The following is a 19,265-nucleotide window of genomic DNA, read 5'->3' on the forward strand; positions in this document are numbered from 1 at the left end:
ACGTGCTAAAACAGGATATATACTTTTTATGTACAATATTATATAGTTGATTCACAATATTATCTAAGTTATAGTAAGTCACAATTTTTAAAGGTTATACTCCATTTACAGTTATTATAAAACACTGGCTATATTCCCTGTGTGGTATAATATAGCCTTGTAGCTTATTTTATACATAACAGTTTGTACCTCTTAATCTCTTACCTCTATGTTGCTCCTCTTCCCTTTCCCGTCTCTACCTCTCCCAAGGTAACCATTAGCTTGCTCACTGTATTTGTGAGACTGTTTCTTTTCTCTTATATTCACTAGTTTGTTGTATTTTTTTTAGATTTCACATACAAATGATATCATAGAATTGCCTTTCTCTGACTTATTTCACTTAGCATAATACCCTCCAAGTCCATTCATGTTGTTGCAAAAAGCAAAACTTTGTTCCTTTTTATGCCTTAGTAGTATTCCATTGTGTATGCGTGCACATCTGTGTATACACACATCTTTATCCACTCATCTGTCATGGACACTTAAGCTGCATATCCCGGCAACTGTAAATAAAGCTGCTATGAACCCTGGAGTGCATGTATCTTTTCGAATTAGTTTCGTAAAATGATATGGTTTTAAATAACTTTCCATGGGCTAGCCTGGGAACTTAAAACAGTACAGTTAGACATGTTTCAAGTTTAAACAACTATTTTACACATGATCTGGAAGACAACCATTCATAAATCAGACCGTTGATTTTTCCTTTTAGAAGCAAACAACTTGCCTTTATGAGCAAACATTAGGTATTCAAATTCATTAAATGTTAAGTGTAAATTCACCATAAAATAACACCATGCAAAAGAACTGAGATGTTTTATAAATCAAAGAGCATGATGAATACGACCACCCCTAATCTTTCTCAGTTTAGTTTAAGGTCAAGTTCAGTTTACTCTAAGGTCAAGAAGCAATAGTTAGAACAGATATGGAACAGCAGACTGGCTCCAAACTGGGAAAGGAGTACATCAAGGTTGTATTCTGTCACCCTGCTTATTTAACTTCTATGCAGAGAGCATCACATGAAATGCCAGGCTGGATGAAGCACAAGCTGGAATCAACATTACTGGGAGAAATATCAATAACCTCGGATATGCAGATGACACCACCCTTATGGCAGAAAGCAAAGAAGAACTAAAGAGGCTCTTGATGAAAGTGAAAGAGGAGTGTGGAAAAAGCTGGCTTAAAACTCAATATTCAAAAAACTAAGATCATGGCATCTGGTCCCATCACTTCATGGCAAGTAGGTGGGGAAATAATGGAAACGGTGACAAACTTTATTTTCTTGGGCTCCAAAATCACTGAAGATGGTGACTGCAGCCATGAAATTAAAAGATGCTTCCTCCCTGGAAGAAAAGTTATGAAAAACCTAGACAGCATACTAAAAAGCAGAGACATTACTTTGCCAATAAAGGTCCATCTAGTCAAAGCTATGGTTTTTCCAGTAGTTATGTACAGATATGAGAGTTGGACCATAAAGAAAGCTGAGTGCTAAAGAATTGGTGCTTTTGAACTGTGGTGTTGGAGAAGACTCTTGAGAGTCCCTTGGACTGCACGGATATCCAACCAGTCCATTCTAAAGGAGATCAGTCTTGGGTGTTCACTGGAAGGACTGATGGTGAAGCTGAAACTCCAATACTTTGGCCATCTGATGTGAAGAACTGACTCATTGGAAAAGACTCTGATGGATTGAAGGCGGTAGAAGAAGGGACAACACAGGATGAGATGGCTGGATGGCATCACCGACTCGATGGACATGAGTTAGAGCAAGCTTCGGGAGTTGCTGATGGACAGGAAAGCCTGGCGTGCTGCAGTCCATGGGATCGCAAAGAGTTGGACACAACTGAATGACTGAACTGACTGACTGAAATCTTTCTCAAAGTACTAAAACCTATAAATTTTTTTTACCACAACGAAAGTTTTATTAGTTATTTCTATTTTCATTTTTCTCAATAGTAGCTGACTTTTTCCTTATCTCCCAAAACAGTCAGGTGCCAGAATCAAAATGTCATTTTTCCCTCCTACATGTCTAGTTTGAAGAGCTATACAAAGCAGCTTACAACAGGAAATGGTGAAAAGAATATAAAGAATATTCCCCATAAGAAATATAAGGAAGAATTTAGGGGATACCTCTTTCATTTTAGGTTAAACTAAAATGATCTGTATTTATACTTTAAAATAAGGATTAATTAAATCAAGTCACTGCAGTGAATCAAAAATGACTGAGCAGTGGAAGAACTGAATCTCATTCACCAACCTGCCTCAGGCAAGTGACTATGCTTTACAACAGTGCAATACAGTGAAAAGGACAAGGATTTTAGGGTCAGACTTGGTTTTAAATCTGCTGTCCTACCTGTTTGACCTTAGACTTTAAATTAACATCTTATACCTCATCGTACTTACAAAATGAGACAGCAAAAGCTACATCATGAAGTTATTATAAAGATTAAGTGAAAATATTATAGAGAACACAATGCAAGGCACACTGTAAGATTCAAAAATCAGCAGTTGTTAGATCTTATTAAACTAACAATATAACTCCATACCTCAGGGCGGTCTAGACCTGTGCTATTCTACAGAGTAGCCACTAGCCACCTGTGCCACTGACCACTTGAAATTTAGCTAGTCTGAACTGAGACAGTCTGTGAGTATAAAATCGGCTCTTGGTACCATACATTCTTATACAGAAAGAATGCAAAATATCTCAATAGTTTTTAAACTGATTATATTGAAATGATAATATTCTAGATTACCAGATTAAGTAAACCTGCCTTACATCTTAATGTTGCTACTAGAAAAACTAAAATTACATATGGCTTAAAATTACATAATGACTTATACTACGATTTTATGAGACAGTTCTGGTCTAAAACCATATCTCTGATACAATTTCAAATGCAAAACGGGATGAAAATTTCATTATGTTTTATATATGAACTAACTAGGAGACTAAAGATCCTAATGCACTTTAAATTCCTTTAATTCCTTATTAAATCAGCATGATAGTTTATCCCCCAATCTCTTGATTACTCCCTGTTCAATCTACTGCCTATTCATAGGGGCACACCTCATCTTCCCACTTTAGCAGTAACAGTACTCATGGTATCCTATCTTACAAACTAGATGAAGAACAGCATGTGACAGGCCATTCTTCTCTACCAGCTGCAAGTACTGTCTGTTCTTCAGATAATGTTAACAGAAGCTGACTCTAAGACCCATCTATATTTCTAAGAGATGTTTTTCTGTTTCAAATTCACTACTATGTTTCGGATTAAAGCAATGTACCCCATCTTTCGTATCAGCAAATCTAACTTCTAACGGTCAAGGAGACTAAAATCTAGTTTCAAACCGTTTCATAACCTATTAAATTAATATAACTGTAAAGATAAGAAGGGGCTTCCCTGATGGTGGCAGAAAGCCAAAAGGAACTAAAGAGCCTCTTGATGAGGATGAAAAAGGAGAGTAAAAAGCTGGCTTAAAACTCAACATTCAAAAAGCAAGATCATGGCATCCAGTCCAATCACTTCATGGCAAATAGATGGGGAAAAAGTGGAAACAGTGAAAGATTTAATTTTCTTGGGCTCCAAAATCACTGCGGACACTTGACTGAGGCCACAAAAGATGCTTGTTCCTTGGAAGAAAATCTATGACCAACCTAGACGGCATATTAAAAAGCAGAGAAGTCACTTTGCCAAAAAAGGTACATATATTCAAAGCTATGGTTTTTCCAGTAGTCATTTATGGATCGGAGAGTTGATGCTTTCAAACTGTGGTGTTGGAGAAGGCTCATGAGAGTCCCTGTACAGCAAGGAGATCAAATGGAAAAGACCCTGATGTTTGGAAAGACTGAAGGCAAAAGGAGAAGAGGGCGACAGAATGAGATGGTTGGATGGCATCAATGACTCAATGGACATAAGTGTGAGCAAACTTTGGGAGACAGTGAAGGACAGTGAAGCCTGGCGTGCTGCAGTTCATGGAGTTGAAAAGAGTCGGACACGACTTGGAGACCAAACAACAACAAATATAAGAAAATTCTTTTTCAGCACCCAGAAACAAGGCACTAATTAGGTAATATAAAAAGATGACTCCTTTTATCTACTCGGACAGTTTGAGAGACAGCTTTAAAAAATTCTGATAGGAGCTATAAATTTAACCAACTCTTTTACTTATTAACATCATAATGGGAGAAGGCAATGGCACCCCACTCCAGTACTCTTGCCTGGAAAATCCCATGGATGGAGGAGCCTGGTGGGTTGCAGTCCATGGGGTCGTTAAGCGTTGGACACAACTGAGCGACTTCACTTTCACTTTTCACTTCCATGCGTTGCAGAAGGAAATGGCAACCCCCTCCAGTGTTCTTGCCTGGAGAATCCCAGGGATGGCGGAGCCTGGTGGGCTGCTGTCTATGGGGTCACAGAGCCGGACACACTGAAGTGACTTAGCAGTAGCAGGACATGTCATAGTGCTGAACACATGCTGCTTAAAATACTATTGTTGGGAAATGCTAACTTATGACATTAAAAATAACAGGACAGGGTGGGGCAGATTAAGAAAGTAGGGTTGACATATATAGACTGCCAGGTGTAAAATCGATGGCTAGCAGGATGCTGCTATATAACACAGGAAGCCCAGCCTGGCACTCTGTGACAATCTCGAGGGGTGGGATGAGGGCTCAAAATCTCTCTTGAGATACACACGTACACACACAGAGTTATGACTGATTTGCGTTGTTATATGGAGGAAACCAATACAACACCATAAAGCAATTATCCTCCAATTAAAAAAATAAAAGATAACATAGCTATACATCACTTCTAATTTCTAGAAAGCATTTCCACAAACATCACGTAGGTGCCCTACAGAAGTCATGGCTGCAAGTAAAGTTGATTTTACTATCCCCTCATTTGACAGATGCAAAAATCAAGGCCCAGAGGTTACGAGTGACCTACCTGCTCCAATAAAGTTATTAGGTGAGAAAAGATACATTAAGAAAATCTACTGCTTCCCAGTGGCTAAGATTGTGGACTCTTAAGTCAGATCATGGGTTCAAATGCTGGCCTGAAAACTTAATGGTGGTGGGATCTTAACACAAGGCAAACCTAGCCATTTTCCCTCTGTATTTCAGTTTCCCCATGGAGATAAACATTAACAGCTCCCTTCATGTAAATTAAGATAAACTGCTCGAATACAGAAAGTTCTTAGTAAACGCTTTTATCATTTAAGGTTTTACAATCCAAAAGAAGGGAGATTTAAAGATGACATTTAAAAAAAAACAAGACAAGACTTTTGTTGTAAGAATACTTCTAGAACATCTTGAACCACAATCATAAACGTTTCAAGTTGATAACTTTCATTTTGGATAAATTCATTCTTATCTCTTTTTTACTTTTAACATTTTTTAATTTTTAATTGGAAGATAATCACTTTACGACATTGTTTCCGCTGCATAAAAAAACGTGAACCAGCCCTAACTATACACATATCCCCTCCTTCTTGATCCTCCCTCCCACTCCCCCATCCCACCCCTCCAGGTCATCACAGAGCACCAGGCCTTACCAGCTATACACTTTATTACTTCTAAAGTCCTGTAAGAAATGAAACTATTTCTTTTGTGGTAAACTTTATCACAGGGAGTATTCATATTTGCAAAAACTAACTTTTAAAGTCACCTTTCCCAAGTTACAATATACAAATCTGAAACAATGATGCACAGTAATGAAATTTTAATTCTGAAGGCTAGCTAGTACATAAATTTAGGAGAAGGAAGAGAAAGCAAGGGGAGAGGAAGGTGGTGTGTTGGGAAAATGTATCACTCCTACAGTTCTAGAAAGTGTATATTCATCTTCTAGAATCACATCTGTTCAGTTCAGTTGCTCAGTCGTGCCTGACTCTTTGCGACTCCATGAATCGCAGCTCGCCTGGCCTCCCTGCTCATCACCAACTCCCGGAGTTCACTCAGACTCACATCCATCAAGTCAGTGATGCCATCTCATCCTCTGTCGTCCCCTTCTCCTCCTGCCCCCAATCCCTCCCAGCATCAGAGTCTTTTCCAATGAGTCAACTCTTCGCATGAGGTGGCCAAAGTACTGGAGTTTCAGCTCCAGCATCATTCCTTCCAAAGAAATCCCAGGGCTGATCTCCTTCAGAATGGACTGGTTGGAGGTGTCCAATAAATAATTTATGAGTGAGTAAATGGATGAATGACTAGGAGAAACAATGTTTCTTCAAGTGAACTAATTCAAGACAGCAAGCATTTGTGATACCTTAATAGGTATGGCTCAGACGGTAAAGCGTCTGTCTACCATGCGGGAGACCCAGGCTCGATCCCTGGGTCGGGAAGATCCCCTGGAGAAGGAAATGGCAGCCCACTCCAGTACTATTGCCTGGAAAACCCCATGGACAGAGGAGCTTGGTAGGCTACAGTCCATGGGGTCACAAAGGGTCGGACACGACTGAGCGACTCCACTTCCACTTTAATAGGTATCCTTAATCTAGGAAGTCATTAGTAAGGCTGATCAAGGTTCTAGGCCACACCCCAGGGACTAGAAGAAACACACAGTCTATAGATTTCCCTCTGCCAGTTAATTTCAATTACTCTCTTTTTATGTAAATTTAAAAAATTATACGTAGGTGAATTCCTACAGAGCAAAAGTTTCCTTTATAAGTACAAAGTGTTTTTAGGAATTAGCAACAATTAGCAAATTCCTTTTGTACATATATACATGTAAAAGAGGTCTCAAACTGCAAAATAAAATAGATGTTCCATGTGTTAAAATGCCCATTGCCCCTGAAGGATTTTTTCCCCATTCATGTATATTCAAGACAGGGGAGCAATTTTGTTGGTACATTCTTCATCACTTATCACTAACTTGGAGAGTTTTGCACCCAAGCCTTATTTCTAAATATTAGCTTGCCATTTGATATCAATACAGCCATAAAAATGAATGCATAAGCCATTGTGCAAAAACATTTTAAGCAAAAAACTATGGACACAGAGCAGTAACTCTGCTACCAAGACAAAACAAATGGCATAACTTTAAACTCTATGTGTGTGCTCAGTCACTCAGTCATGTCCAACTCCTCAAGACCCCATGGACTGTGGCCCACCAGGCTCCTCTGTCCATGGGATCTTCCAGGCAAGAATACTGGAGTGGGTTGCCATTTCCTCTATCTGAAACCAGAGATGGAACTTGCCTTCCTGCATCTCCTGTATTGGCAGGGTGATTCTTTACCACTGAACCACCTGGGAAGCCTCCTTAAAATCTATACCTCTAGAATAAAGAAAAACAATTAAGACCTTGTAAAAGTAATAATGATGGTTTCTATATGATAGACTTGTTACTTTATTTTCAGATATTATTACCTGTTAGTACAAATTTTTATAATCCTTTTAAAAAGGTAATTCCTTAGAAATGTATTTTCAAAAGAATAAAACATGTAAAACCTAACCATAAAAATGTTCGATAAAAACTAAAACCTAAACACTTCCCTCTTAAAAATTATTTTTCAGAGTGATGTTAATGAAGACTATTAATTAGATCAAGTTTTGTTTTGTTTTTTAAACTACCACTTGTGAGATTCAGGTTAAAACATACATTATTAAAACAGCAAAATCCAAATACACTGCTACCGGTTCACTTTAACATCTGTTAAAAATAAATTATGAGTATGAAAGTCAAAATCTAAAGCTATGAGACAGTAACTGTTACAATAATTTATACAATTAGTATTTAATTTGGTTCCCAAATTAAATAGTAGCAATTTTGCATGTATACTAAATTAATACAGGATAAGAATAAAGATATACCATTAGTAATATACTTTTCATAAAGAAGCTACTATTGCTTGCTTACCATATATTTTAAAGATTACTTCAGTTTTAAACTCTTATGAACTAGATAAATATCTCTTTGCACTGATGTTATAACCTCTGGTCAGAGGTTCCTTTCACTTAAATAAAATACTTCTCAGTAAGGAGAAGTTATTTTAAGACTTCATAACTCTACTGAGAAATAATGAAAATATCTAATTTTTTTAAAATCCCGGAAATTTTAGAATGCTTCATTCCCACTGAAATAAATTATAACCATAGGAAAATACATACAAAGCTCTTTTAAAAGGTGCAAAAATGAGAGAACAAATGTATTATACTTAAAAGACTTTTACATGTTGCAAATGAACAATGGAAAGCATAAGTTTTAAAGTGGTAATATAAATCAGAGGACCACTTTCCCCACCCCTTTTGAGACTAGGCCAATCTTTGAAGAATTAGAAATAGTATCATAGTCCTTATGGTTTTACATATTATGTAACTTGTATTATATTACAGCAGACTGCCTTCCTCATAAATCAGTGAATTGATTAATCTAAAATCTAAATAAGGATAAATGGTTCCACACCATTCCTAAATGTCAAGTGAGTAAAAATTTGTAATTTGTTGTCCTAAGGAAGCTGTTTCACAGATTACCCTTGGCACTCTAGGATTTCATGTATTAAGCTGCTTCACCTATCCACATCTTTGATAACTGTCTGCTGCTAAGTCACTTATGTCTGACTCTGTGTAACCCCACAGATGGCAGCCCACCAGGCTCCCCCCGTCCCTGGGATTCTCCAGGCAAGAACACTGGAGTGGGTTGCCATTTCCTTCTTCAATGCATGCAAGTGAAAAGTGAAAGTGAAGTCGCTCAGTTGTGTCCGACCCTCAGCGACCCTATGGACTGCAGCCTTTCAGGCTCCTCCATCCATGGGATTTTCCAGGCAAGAGTACTGGAGTGGGGTGCCATTGCCTTCTCCAGATAATTGTCTAGATAAATAATAATAGTAGAGGACATATACAGAGGCTTTATGTACTTACACACATTAAAGGGCAATCTAGCAGAGCAGTTAAGGGCCACTATCTGGGTCTAAACATTGCCTCTGTACTCATGACCCCAGGCAAATTACGTAACTTCTGTGTCTCAGTTTCCCTATCTACAAAATCTGATAAATACCTGCCTCATAAAGATTACATAACAATTATAATTGTCTGGCACAAAGTGCTACATAAGGATTGAAGTGAAGTGAGGTGAAGTCACTCAGTCGTGTCCAGCTCTTTGCGACCCCATGGACTGCAGCCCACCAGGCTGCTCCATCCATGAGATTCTCCAGGCAAGAATACTGGAGTGGGTTGCCATTTCCTTCTCCAGGGGTTCTTCCAGACCCAGGGATCAAACCTGGGTCTCCTGCATTGTAGGCAGATGCTTTACCATCTGAGCTACCAGGGAAGCCCATACATAAGGATTAGCTGCTATTATTATTAGTAGTAGTATTACTATGTGTCATGTACTGAGGCAAGTACTTTACAGGCATTATTTCATTTAATTCTCACAACTCTGTTTTACAGGTGAGAAAATTGAGGTTTAAAGTGGTTCAGCAACTTGCCTTCAATAAAAAAGCTAACAAGAGGAAAGGCCCAAATTCAAACCCAGGTTTCTTTTTAAATGACCCAAGCCCTGATATTTATGCCAGTGTTTCAAACTAGACTCCATGAATATATTCATAGGGAATTTACAAGTTTTCTGATGATTTTTATTTTAAATTATGCTAGAGATAATTTTCAGATAAAAGATATTTTATATAGTAGATTTTAATTTCTCAAATCATCAAACTGAGGTATACAAACCCCTGGTTTTCCCATGAATGTTCTTGGAAGTTTAAGAATTTTTTTCTTACAAAGTGGTTAACTTTTAAAAACTTTAAGCTCACTCAGCTTTCATTCTTCAAGAATGAGAGCAACAAATAATTTTCAAAATTCTTTATACCTATTTTATTACAGATACAAAGTTTTAGATATTCCGGCTAGTCAAACTGCTTGAAAAAGTAAAAACATAATTTAAAAAAACTACGGTACCCTTTGTAGCACTTGATTTTGTCTTGAAAAAGAAAAACCCACATTAAAAAAAAAGAAACAAATATTAAAAAGCTATCTATTCCTTTAATAAACAGCACTTTACTTTCATATTATGTACCACTCTCTCACTTTTATTCCAATTGTGTAACTACAATAGCATACAGGTTATTTCCACTTGAATAACTCAAAAAATAAGCTTCAAATAAACTAATTTTCTCTATGCCACCTTCCCCCAACCAAGTCCCTCAGCATCTCTAATCCCCATCAAGACTGTATATTGCCACCCTGCTTATTTAACTTATATACAGACTACATCATGAGAAACGCTGGGCTGGAAGAAGCACAAGCTGGAATCAAGACTGGCGCGAGAAATATCAATAACCTCAGGTATGCAGATGACACCACCCTTATGGCAGAAAGAGGAACTAAAAAGCCTCTTGATGAAAGTGAAAGTGGAGAGTGAAAAAGTTGGCTTAAAGCTCAACATTCAGAAAACGAAGATCATGGCATCTGGTCCCATCACTTCATGGGAAATAGATGGGGAAACAGTGGAAACAGTGGCTGACTTTATTTTTGGGGGCTCCAAAATCACTGCAGATGGTGAGTGCAGCCATGAAATTAAAAGACGCTTACTTCTTGGAAGGAAAGTTATGACCAACCTAGATAGCATATTCAAAAGCAGAGACATTACTTTGCCAACAAAGGTCCATCTAGTCAAGGTTATGGTTTTTCCAGTGGTCACGTACGGAAGTGAGAGTTGGACTGTGAAGAAAGCTGAGCGCCAAAGAATTGATGCTTTTGAACTGTGGTGTTGGAGAAGACTCTTGAGAGTCCCTTGGACTGCAAGGAGATCCAACCAGTCCATTCTAAAGGAGATCAGCCCTGGGTGTTCTGATGCTAAAGCTGAAACTCCAATGCTTGGCCACCTCATGCAAAGAGTTGACTCACTGGAAAAGACTCTGATGCTGGGAGGGATTGGGGGCAGGAGGAGAAGGGGACGACAGAGGATGAGATGGCTGGATGGCATCACTGACTCGATGGATGTTGAGTTTGAGTGAACTCCGGGAGTTGGTGATGGACAGGGAGGCCTGGCGTGCTGCAATTCATGGGGTCGCAAAGAGTCGGACACGACTGAGCGACTGAACTGAACTGAATCCCCGTCAATGGTATTACTGTTCTCTCAGTCATCCAGGCTCATGACCTTGTGGTCAAGCAAGAGAGGAGGGATTCAAACACAGAATGAGTGAAAAGCCTGTGGTCTCTACCAGTGTACTCAATTCCTCCTGTAGGAACATTACCTCAAGGAGCTGTAATCTATGTGGCACAGTGGGCATACACAGTTATAATCGCTGAAATAAATGATATGAAGAATGCGAAAGATGTTATTTGAGCAGCAAATGATGAGCCAAATTTCAGGGTGAAGAGGATAGGGAGTCAAGAGTAGACAGAGGTGAGACTTTTAAGAATGAAGAGCAGTTACTAAGAAACAACCTTCTCAAAGAAGTGAATAACATGCACAAAGGCACAAAAACCTCATGACAGTCAGTGAACACCAAGTAGTGTTCCAGAAAATTCCAGTTTTCCAGAAAGTAAAGTGTGATAAGAGGGACTATTAGGAAATGAAGTAAGAAAAAGCAGGAATACTTAGATCATGAACAGTTTAGCCAAGGAGTTTAGATTTGATCTAATGAGTAAGGGAAAGCCATTGAGTAATTATAAGCATGAATGAAATATTATATACTTTTTTTTAGAAATAATCCTCTGGCACTGAAAAATTGACTGGAAAAGCTACACTCCAGAAGCATAGACAACTATTAGGAAATTGCTAAAACAGTTAGGCAAGACAGTGGGGAATGAGGAGAAAGAGACTGATTCAAAAGATATGTAGGAGGTAGAACTTCAGGATTTGGGAACAAGTTAGACTGTGCTCTGAGTTTGGAAGCAAGATGGAGGAAAGGAAGGAATTGAGGCAAATTTAAGATTTTTAGCTTAAGTTCTGGGTGGATGGAAATGAACCATGTTATTAAATGCAAATGTTAACTAAAACAGGGAACAAAGCAGGAGAAACAAAGTAAAAGAATGAAAGCTGACAAGGACAGACGGTGTTGTTACTTCTGGTACATCCAGAAGAAACTGTCTAATAAATGATTACGTCAAAAACTCAGGAGAGAGAAATCTAAGGCAAAAAATATAAAATTGGGAGGTATTAGCCAGGAGAAGGGAGAAGGCAATGGCCTCCCACTCCAGTACTCTTGCCTGGAAAATCTCGTGGGCGGAGGAGCCTGGTAGGCTGCAGTCCACGGGGTCGCTAAGAGAGTGACTTCACTTTCACTTTTCACTTTCATGCATTGGAGAAGGAAATGGCAACCCACTCCAGTATTCTTGCCTGGAGAATCCCAGGGACGGGGGAGCCTGGTGGGCTGCCATCTATGGGGTCGCACAGAGTCGGACACAACTGAAGCGACTTAGCAGCAGCAGCAGCCAGGAGAAACTAGTTAGACAAACTGCAAAAGAATAAGACCACCAATATTTAAAATACAGGCAGACAAATAAATGAAAAGTAGGAGTGGTGATACAGAAGTTTGGAAAGGAGAGAGTTTCATGAAAAGTGAATTGTCGATGTATTGAATGTAAAGAGGTGATATTTAAACCTCTTGGATTTGACAACTGAGTAACTGAGGACAAACAGTGAGGTTACAGAGGTAATGGATGGTAAAGAAAGCTAACCTAGGACTTCTTTGTGGCACAGAGAATGAGAATCAGTCTGCGGTCGCAGGGGACACAGGTTCGATCTTTGGTCTGGGAGGATTCCACAAACAGAGCAATTAAGCCCACGAGATGCAATTACTGAGCCTGTGCGCTGCAACCACTGAGGCCCATACGCCCTAGAAACAGTGCTCCAAAGAGAAGCCACTGCAATGAGTAACCCCTGATCGCTGCAACTAGAAGATGCCATAACAACAAAGACCTATCACAGTCAAAAATATATAAATAATTTTTTTAAGTTTATAAATAATAAATGCTGAAAAGGGTGTGAAGCAAAAAAAAAAAGCTAAACTAAATGGGGGCTGAGTAAATGTGAAAGAGGAAAGGGGAGGAAAGAGACATTAATCTTGGCTGAGAAGGAGTAAGAGCTAGAGAACAAGGTTAAAGAGCATTTTCAGGATGGCAGAGATTTTAGCATTTTTATATGATTAGATGGAAAAGGAAATGGCAACCCACTGTCTTCTTGCCTGAGAAATCCCAAGGACAGAAAAGCCTAGCGGGCTACAGTTCATGGGGTGACAAGAGATGGACACAATTTGGTGACCAAGCAGCAGCAAAGGAAGGGACCAGTGAAGTGTGAGATTTTTAAATTATGGCTTTGTACTTAAGCTTAATATAAGGAAAGTTAACCATGATACAATATTAAATGAAAAAATAAGCTGAAGAATATGTATAGTCTGATGTCACTTTTATGGCCTTCAAGTTACTATCATTACTCTCATGTTAGCAACCATCACTAACTGAAACTATCATTTGTTTATGTGTCCATCTCCCCAGCTCCCCTAGAATGTAAACTCTATGAGAGGAGAGATTTCATCTGCCTTGTTCTCCACATATCCTTGCAGCTTAAAATATTGCTTGGCACATAATAGGCACTCTACTGTTCAATGAAAATGTCTGTGTGCACACACTCATGTACATATGTATGCATACATTGATATTTACATGCAAAGCATTAAGAAAGTTCGAATATATTATTTGAACTTATGCCACGGTTGAGTGTGAGACTAGGGAGTGAGGCATACAATACTGATTCATTTTTTGCTTCATAGATCTCAGTTCAAATTTTCTAACAAAATCATGTCTCTTGTAACTGAAAAACAACTTTAAAATAATGATCGTATGAGCCTAAGAAAGTAAATCTATTCTGCCTTTCTATTTTCTTTTGGTGGGTTGTCATGATCTAATGCGACTTCAAGCTGGTCCTTGAGTTGTTTTGGTAAGGCAGTTCAAAATCAGAATCTTAAAACTTAGAGCTGGAAAGAACATAAACATTATCTAAGGCAACCCCCGAATTTTACAGATGAGAAAGCAGAGACTCATAGTACCTTAATTACTAAAACTAGGGTACTGATAAGAAGTTTTTAAAGATCAAATGATTAGAAACTATTTAAAGGGCTAATCTACAATGTGTTACACATTTAAAAGATAACTAATAAAAGCTCGCTAAAGCTTACTCTCACATTTAACTTACAATCTTCTGGTGAAATTATTACTCAAAGTAAACTATTTTCATAAGCACACTGGTTGACTAACGAAACCTACAGTTAAGCACTGACTAATCATTATACTGTGACAAAGGATTCAGAATACATAAATATAGGGAGTGAAGTTATTCACCGTTAAGTGTGCACACTAAAAGAACTAACAGGCACTTTCTTTCTACCAGGATATACAGTAGGTCAAGTAATGGCACCCCACTCCAGTACTCTTGCCTGGAAAATCCCATGGATGGAGGAGCCTGGTAGGCTGCGGTCCATGGGGTCGCTAAGAGAGTGACTTCACTTTCACTTTTCACTTTGATGCATTGGAGAAGGAAATGGCAACCCACTCCAGAGTTCTTGCCTGAAGAATCTCAGAGGCAGGGGAGTCTGGTGGGCTGATGCCTATGGGGTCACACAGAGTCGGACACGACTGAAGTGACTTAGCAGCAGCAGGTATATAATACATTTAAGGATTCATCACATTTTGACTCAAATTTCTATATCAATATCTACAATATGTATTTAACAGAATTCAATAAAAATTAAATGTTGAATAGGCAAGAAATACTCTAGTAAATATAAAAAAATGACAACCATTTCTCTTCACATATATACTGTAGTTTACCAGGAATACAACTGCTGTCCAAACTTTTGAATATCACTTTACATTTGTTTACAAACTATGTCATTTGATCCTCACAACTGTGACAGACAGCAGAAACCGTTTCTCCCATTTAATATATAAGAAAACGAGGCTCAGAAGTTAATTTGATTAAGGTCATTTTGACAAGTCCTAAGACCTGGATTCTCTGTCTCTTAGCCACTGTTCTTTCCATCCCCCAGGCTACCTTACATTTACCATTTATTAAAGTGCAAACTACTTTATAATTTCCTTCCTTCCACACTGGTGAAAGTGACTGGCGGTTACCTAAGCTCTAGCAATCCTATCCCTTTCGAGTCCATTTAAAATTTTCGTGCCTAAGAAAATATTAGTCATTCATCTTAACAGTGACAAGAAAGATGTGTAAGTCACCTTAGTTGAGCACTGTGCACCTTTCATACAGTAATTCTGTATGAAGTCCTACCAAGTATTCAATTATTTTAATTCTAATTAAAGTATCCTCTAATTTAGAAAGCTCTCTACAAATAATACCCAAAGTAGGATGGGCATAATAGTTGAAAAAAAATCTGAAACCAAATCTTAGTCCTGTCACTCACTAGCTGTTTAACTGCGGGTACATTTCTTAGCTTCTGTGAGTCTCACTGTCCTCACCTATAAGGTGAGGATGACACCATCTGCCTCTGTGAGTTTGCTGGGCAGATTCAGCAATAATACTTGCAAACCCTGTATTTCTTAAAAAAGGGCCAGTTCACAGAACAGAGCAGTTCCATTGGAGAAACAAGCATGCAGATAGGTATTGATCATAGGTAATGTCACTTATGTGAATTTTACTAGTGTAACTTCTAGGTAATAGACTTTATTTCTTGTCTCTGTAATATGTGGGGTAGAACACTATATACATATAGTGTCCCTCTTGCTCCCAGGGCACCATAACATGAGTGCTGGATTTCAGTCCTCTTCTAATCCCGCTATAGTTAAGGACTATCATAATCTATTATTTGACTATCTTAGAATTGGCTATATCCAAACAGAGGCTTATACTATTTTCAGTACACTCTTTAAGTCTACTAACTGCATCTTTTGACTATTTCTAAGTCAATTTTATAAATACAAACCATGACAGTGAATTCATGTTGAGTGAAAAGGGTAGAAAGTTTCAGGGGTACAGGGGAGAAGGACCTAACACTGAGAACTTACCTATTCAGCAGTACATCTTTCTAAATATTATAAATGTTACATTTTGTAGTATTAAGTATATGTGTAGATATCTCTAATTTCTTTAAATTACATCTAAAATACATCTTACTAAATTTACTTTCTTTTAATCTTCCCAGGCATCATTCTAATCAAGATTAGCATCACTTTACAGATTATGTCAGGGAAGCTCGCGCTCTAGCTCACTCCCCCTTGCTCAACTCAAGGCCTTTCCTCCTCCTCTTGTAACCTCTGCCCAGAATGCTCTCCTGTCTAATACGAGGCTGTCGTCTTGTCCTGCTTCAGGTCTCATTTCACAAAGTTCCCACCATCACCATGTCTACAGTGGTGGTGGTGGTGGTGTAGTCGCTAAGTCGTGTCCGACCCTTGCGATCCCGCAGACTGTAGCCTGTCAGGCTCCTCTGTCCATGGGATTCTCCAGGCAAGAATACTGGAGTGGGTTGCCATTTGTTTCTCCAAGGGATCTTTCCGACCCAGGAATCATACCTGGGTCTCCTGCATTGCAGGCAGATGATTTACCAACTGAGCCATGAGGGAAGCCCTCTATACTAGAGCCCTGTCTATAGTAGAGTACACCAATTACACCATCCTTATATCCTTCATAGAACATAAAGTGATCAGTATTCATTTTCTTCCTGTGTTGAAGGGCAGGGACACCTTGACTTACCACTGCTGTATCCTGAGTGCTCAATACAGATGATGCTGGCTTAATGAATGAGTGAACGAGACTGCCCACAGCCATTCAGCAAAGCAAAAGGCAGGGCCCAGAGACCAATCCAAACTAAGGTGACTGCAAAACCCTGCACTGCCATTCCACTACTTTTTTCCACTGGTGGAAGTGGAGCTGCTCTGGGCTGGGAAATCAATCAGTTTAGAAGCATGACTTCTGACTTTCTGCATTCATTCACTTTAAAGAAATTAGAGATATCTACACATATACTTAATACTACAAAATATAACACTGCAATATTACAAAATTTAACTACAGTTTCAAGAGATCTTACACTGTCTTTTAGAACAACAACTCAATTTTTAAAAAACCCACTGCCTTTATGATGCCTGAACCATCAACATAACTTCAAATTTTGAGTAATTGGACTGGCATCTCCACATACGGTTACTACTTAGGGCCCAAAGAAAATTTAAGTCACACATTTTAAATGCTCTCTACTAACAGGCTTGCTTATAATATTTTGTTCTTTTAGAAGATGTTTTGAATTCCCCAATACATCATACAGAAAAATCTTAAAACCAGCCACGGGGTTATCATTCTTATCACGATAACCATATTCTTTCTTAAAGAAAGATGACACGAATGCCCTCAATGTGTTGTGTTGCACTATTAAACCATGTGCTTGCAGGTTGAAGTCACCTCGGGTAAAACGCCCAGTGTGGCTAGAGCCGACCACTATCAGCATTCCCTTTGTTGCCTTCACCACGGGGTTGAATACTTACTGCCGAGTCCTCCATCCTCGGATACTCCTGTCCCTCTCATGCCTAGGTAAGTCAGTCCCAAAATGAGGAAAAATAGGCAGGCAGCAGTTAAGAGAAACATGGACAAATAGTGGGCACTGAAACCCCCCGTTGGGGACACCTCCTCCCGTTTAAATTGTTGGAGAAGTTCCTCCTCGGGTTCGGAAAGCTTCGGTTTGTTGTATGTGTTCTTCAGGTAGGTATGATTGGAGCCTGTATGATTGGAGTGATTGATCCTGAGTGAACTCGAGGCGGCCACCGCCGCGCTGGGAGGGAGGCTGTTGGGAAAAATCCTGGGGGAGTCCACGCCGAAGGCCCCGCCGCCGATATGATTATTGGTTTTAAGAAGGGAGCCTGTGGACGAATCCAGGGTTGAGTCCATGTCCGCGAGTGGCGGCGGCAGGAGAGGGGTTAGTTTCTTAGCGTTAACGCGGTATCTAGGAATGGGGCTGGAGTCCAGCGGATCACACCCTCCTCCCTGCTCCGCCGCCGCCGCCGACTCCTCGAGGTTTCGGCTCCTGTCTAGACTCCCGGCGGCCGCCGCCCTGTCATTCATCGCGATGCCTCCCCCTCCCTGAACTGAGGTCTCCAGCCGGCCGACGGCCGATTTCGCAGGCAGCGGCGAGAGAGGCTTACTGTGGCCCCGCCTGGGCCGATGCCGAGAAAGGGTGTCGTCCTTCAATACCTGTCTGCTGGAGGCCACGTCGTCGTCCTCCTCTTCCTCCGAGTCCGAATAGTTTTCCCGGCAGCTGTAGGGCAGAAGCCGGCTGCCATTCACTGTCCGGCCGGACCACAGCGGCTCCTCGGCCTCCGGGTCCCTGTCCTCGCCGTCTTCCCCCTCCTGCTCCTCGTCGTCCGCCGCCCCATCTCTCCCCGACGGGCTCTGCAGCTCGGGGGCCGCCGGCCTTCTGGCCCCCCACCACGAGTGGGGCTTCCTCCGCTCGGCCGAGTTGCTGTTAGTCACCTCGCTGGCGGCCAGGGGCGCCGCCGGCGGTTTGAGCCCGCGATACTGGAGCGGAGCCCGGTCTTTCCTCCCGCCGCCGCCGCCGGCCTGGTCCCGGGGACTGGCCTCCACGTCCGACTCGTCCGAGCTGAAGCCCAGCAGTACTTTGCTGCCAGCCGTGAGGGTGGCCGAGGCGCCCCCAGGCCCTCCCAAGGGGGTCTCCGGGCCCGAAGCCGAAACCCGGCCCAGGCCCCCAGGAGTCCGTAAGTAGGAGAGGTCACCGGAGACCGGCCGGACCCCCATCCCCACGGCCGCCGCCGCTGGTCCGGCGGCGGCGACCGTGGCGGCTGCCGTGTTATTGTTATTACTGTTCCGCGTCTTGGTGCCGCGGCCCCCGGACCGGTGCTGCTGCTGCTCTTCCTCTCGAAGCTTCTTCAGCTTCTTGAGGTAGACCGGGCGGGTGCTCTCCGTCACTGGGCCAGGAGATAGGCCGTAACGGCGGAGCTGAGAGAAAAGCTCCTCATCCGAGAGCTGCTGAGGCGCCGAAGCCGCTGCCGCCGCCATTTTCTCTCCAGGGTGTTTTACAAGCTCCGCGCTACCGGAAGTGACGCGCCGCCCTAGACCCTGAACTAGACCGGGCTGCGTCGCCCTCCCAGCGCCACGGGCGCCTTGGCCAATGGGAGGCACGGGAGGAGCTCACCTGAGCGGGAAAGGGCCACCTGAGCCGCGCGCGGCTTCAGCGGCCGAAAGTTTTTCTGCGCTTTCATCTCGGGGTGTCTCCTTCTCCGTCTGTTCTCCGCCCTGCCCGTCTCAGCGCCTTTCCTGGGAGTTGCCTCTTGC

The 19,265-nt window shown here is 41.1% G+C and overlaps 1 protein-coding gene across 1 annotated transcript in view; it reads right to left on the reverse strand.

The window, feature by feature from the left end:
- LEMD3 (LEM domain containing 3) overlaps nucleotides 1-19,019 on the reverse strand; it is a 71,437-nt gene extending 52,418 nt beyond the window's left edge. The window contains exon 1 of the mRNA XM_018047981.1: nucleotides 17,465-19,019. Coding sequence (XP_017903470.1) covers nucleotides 17,465-18,989 — 1,525 coding nt within the window. The 5' untranslated portion in view covers nucleotides 18,990-19,019. The remainder of the gene's footprint in view (nucleotides 1-17,464) is intronic.

Source organism: Capra hircus, chromosome 5, assembly GCF_001704415.2.
Source record: "Capra hircus breed San Clemente chromosome 5, ASM170441v1, whole genome shotgun sequence".
Classification (NCBI taxonomy): domain Eukaryota; kingdom Metazoa; phylum Chordata; class Mammalia; order Artiodactyla; family Bovidae; genus Capra; species Capra hircus.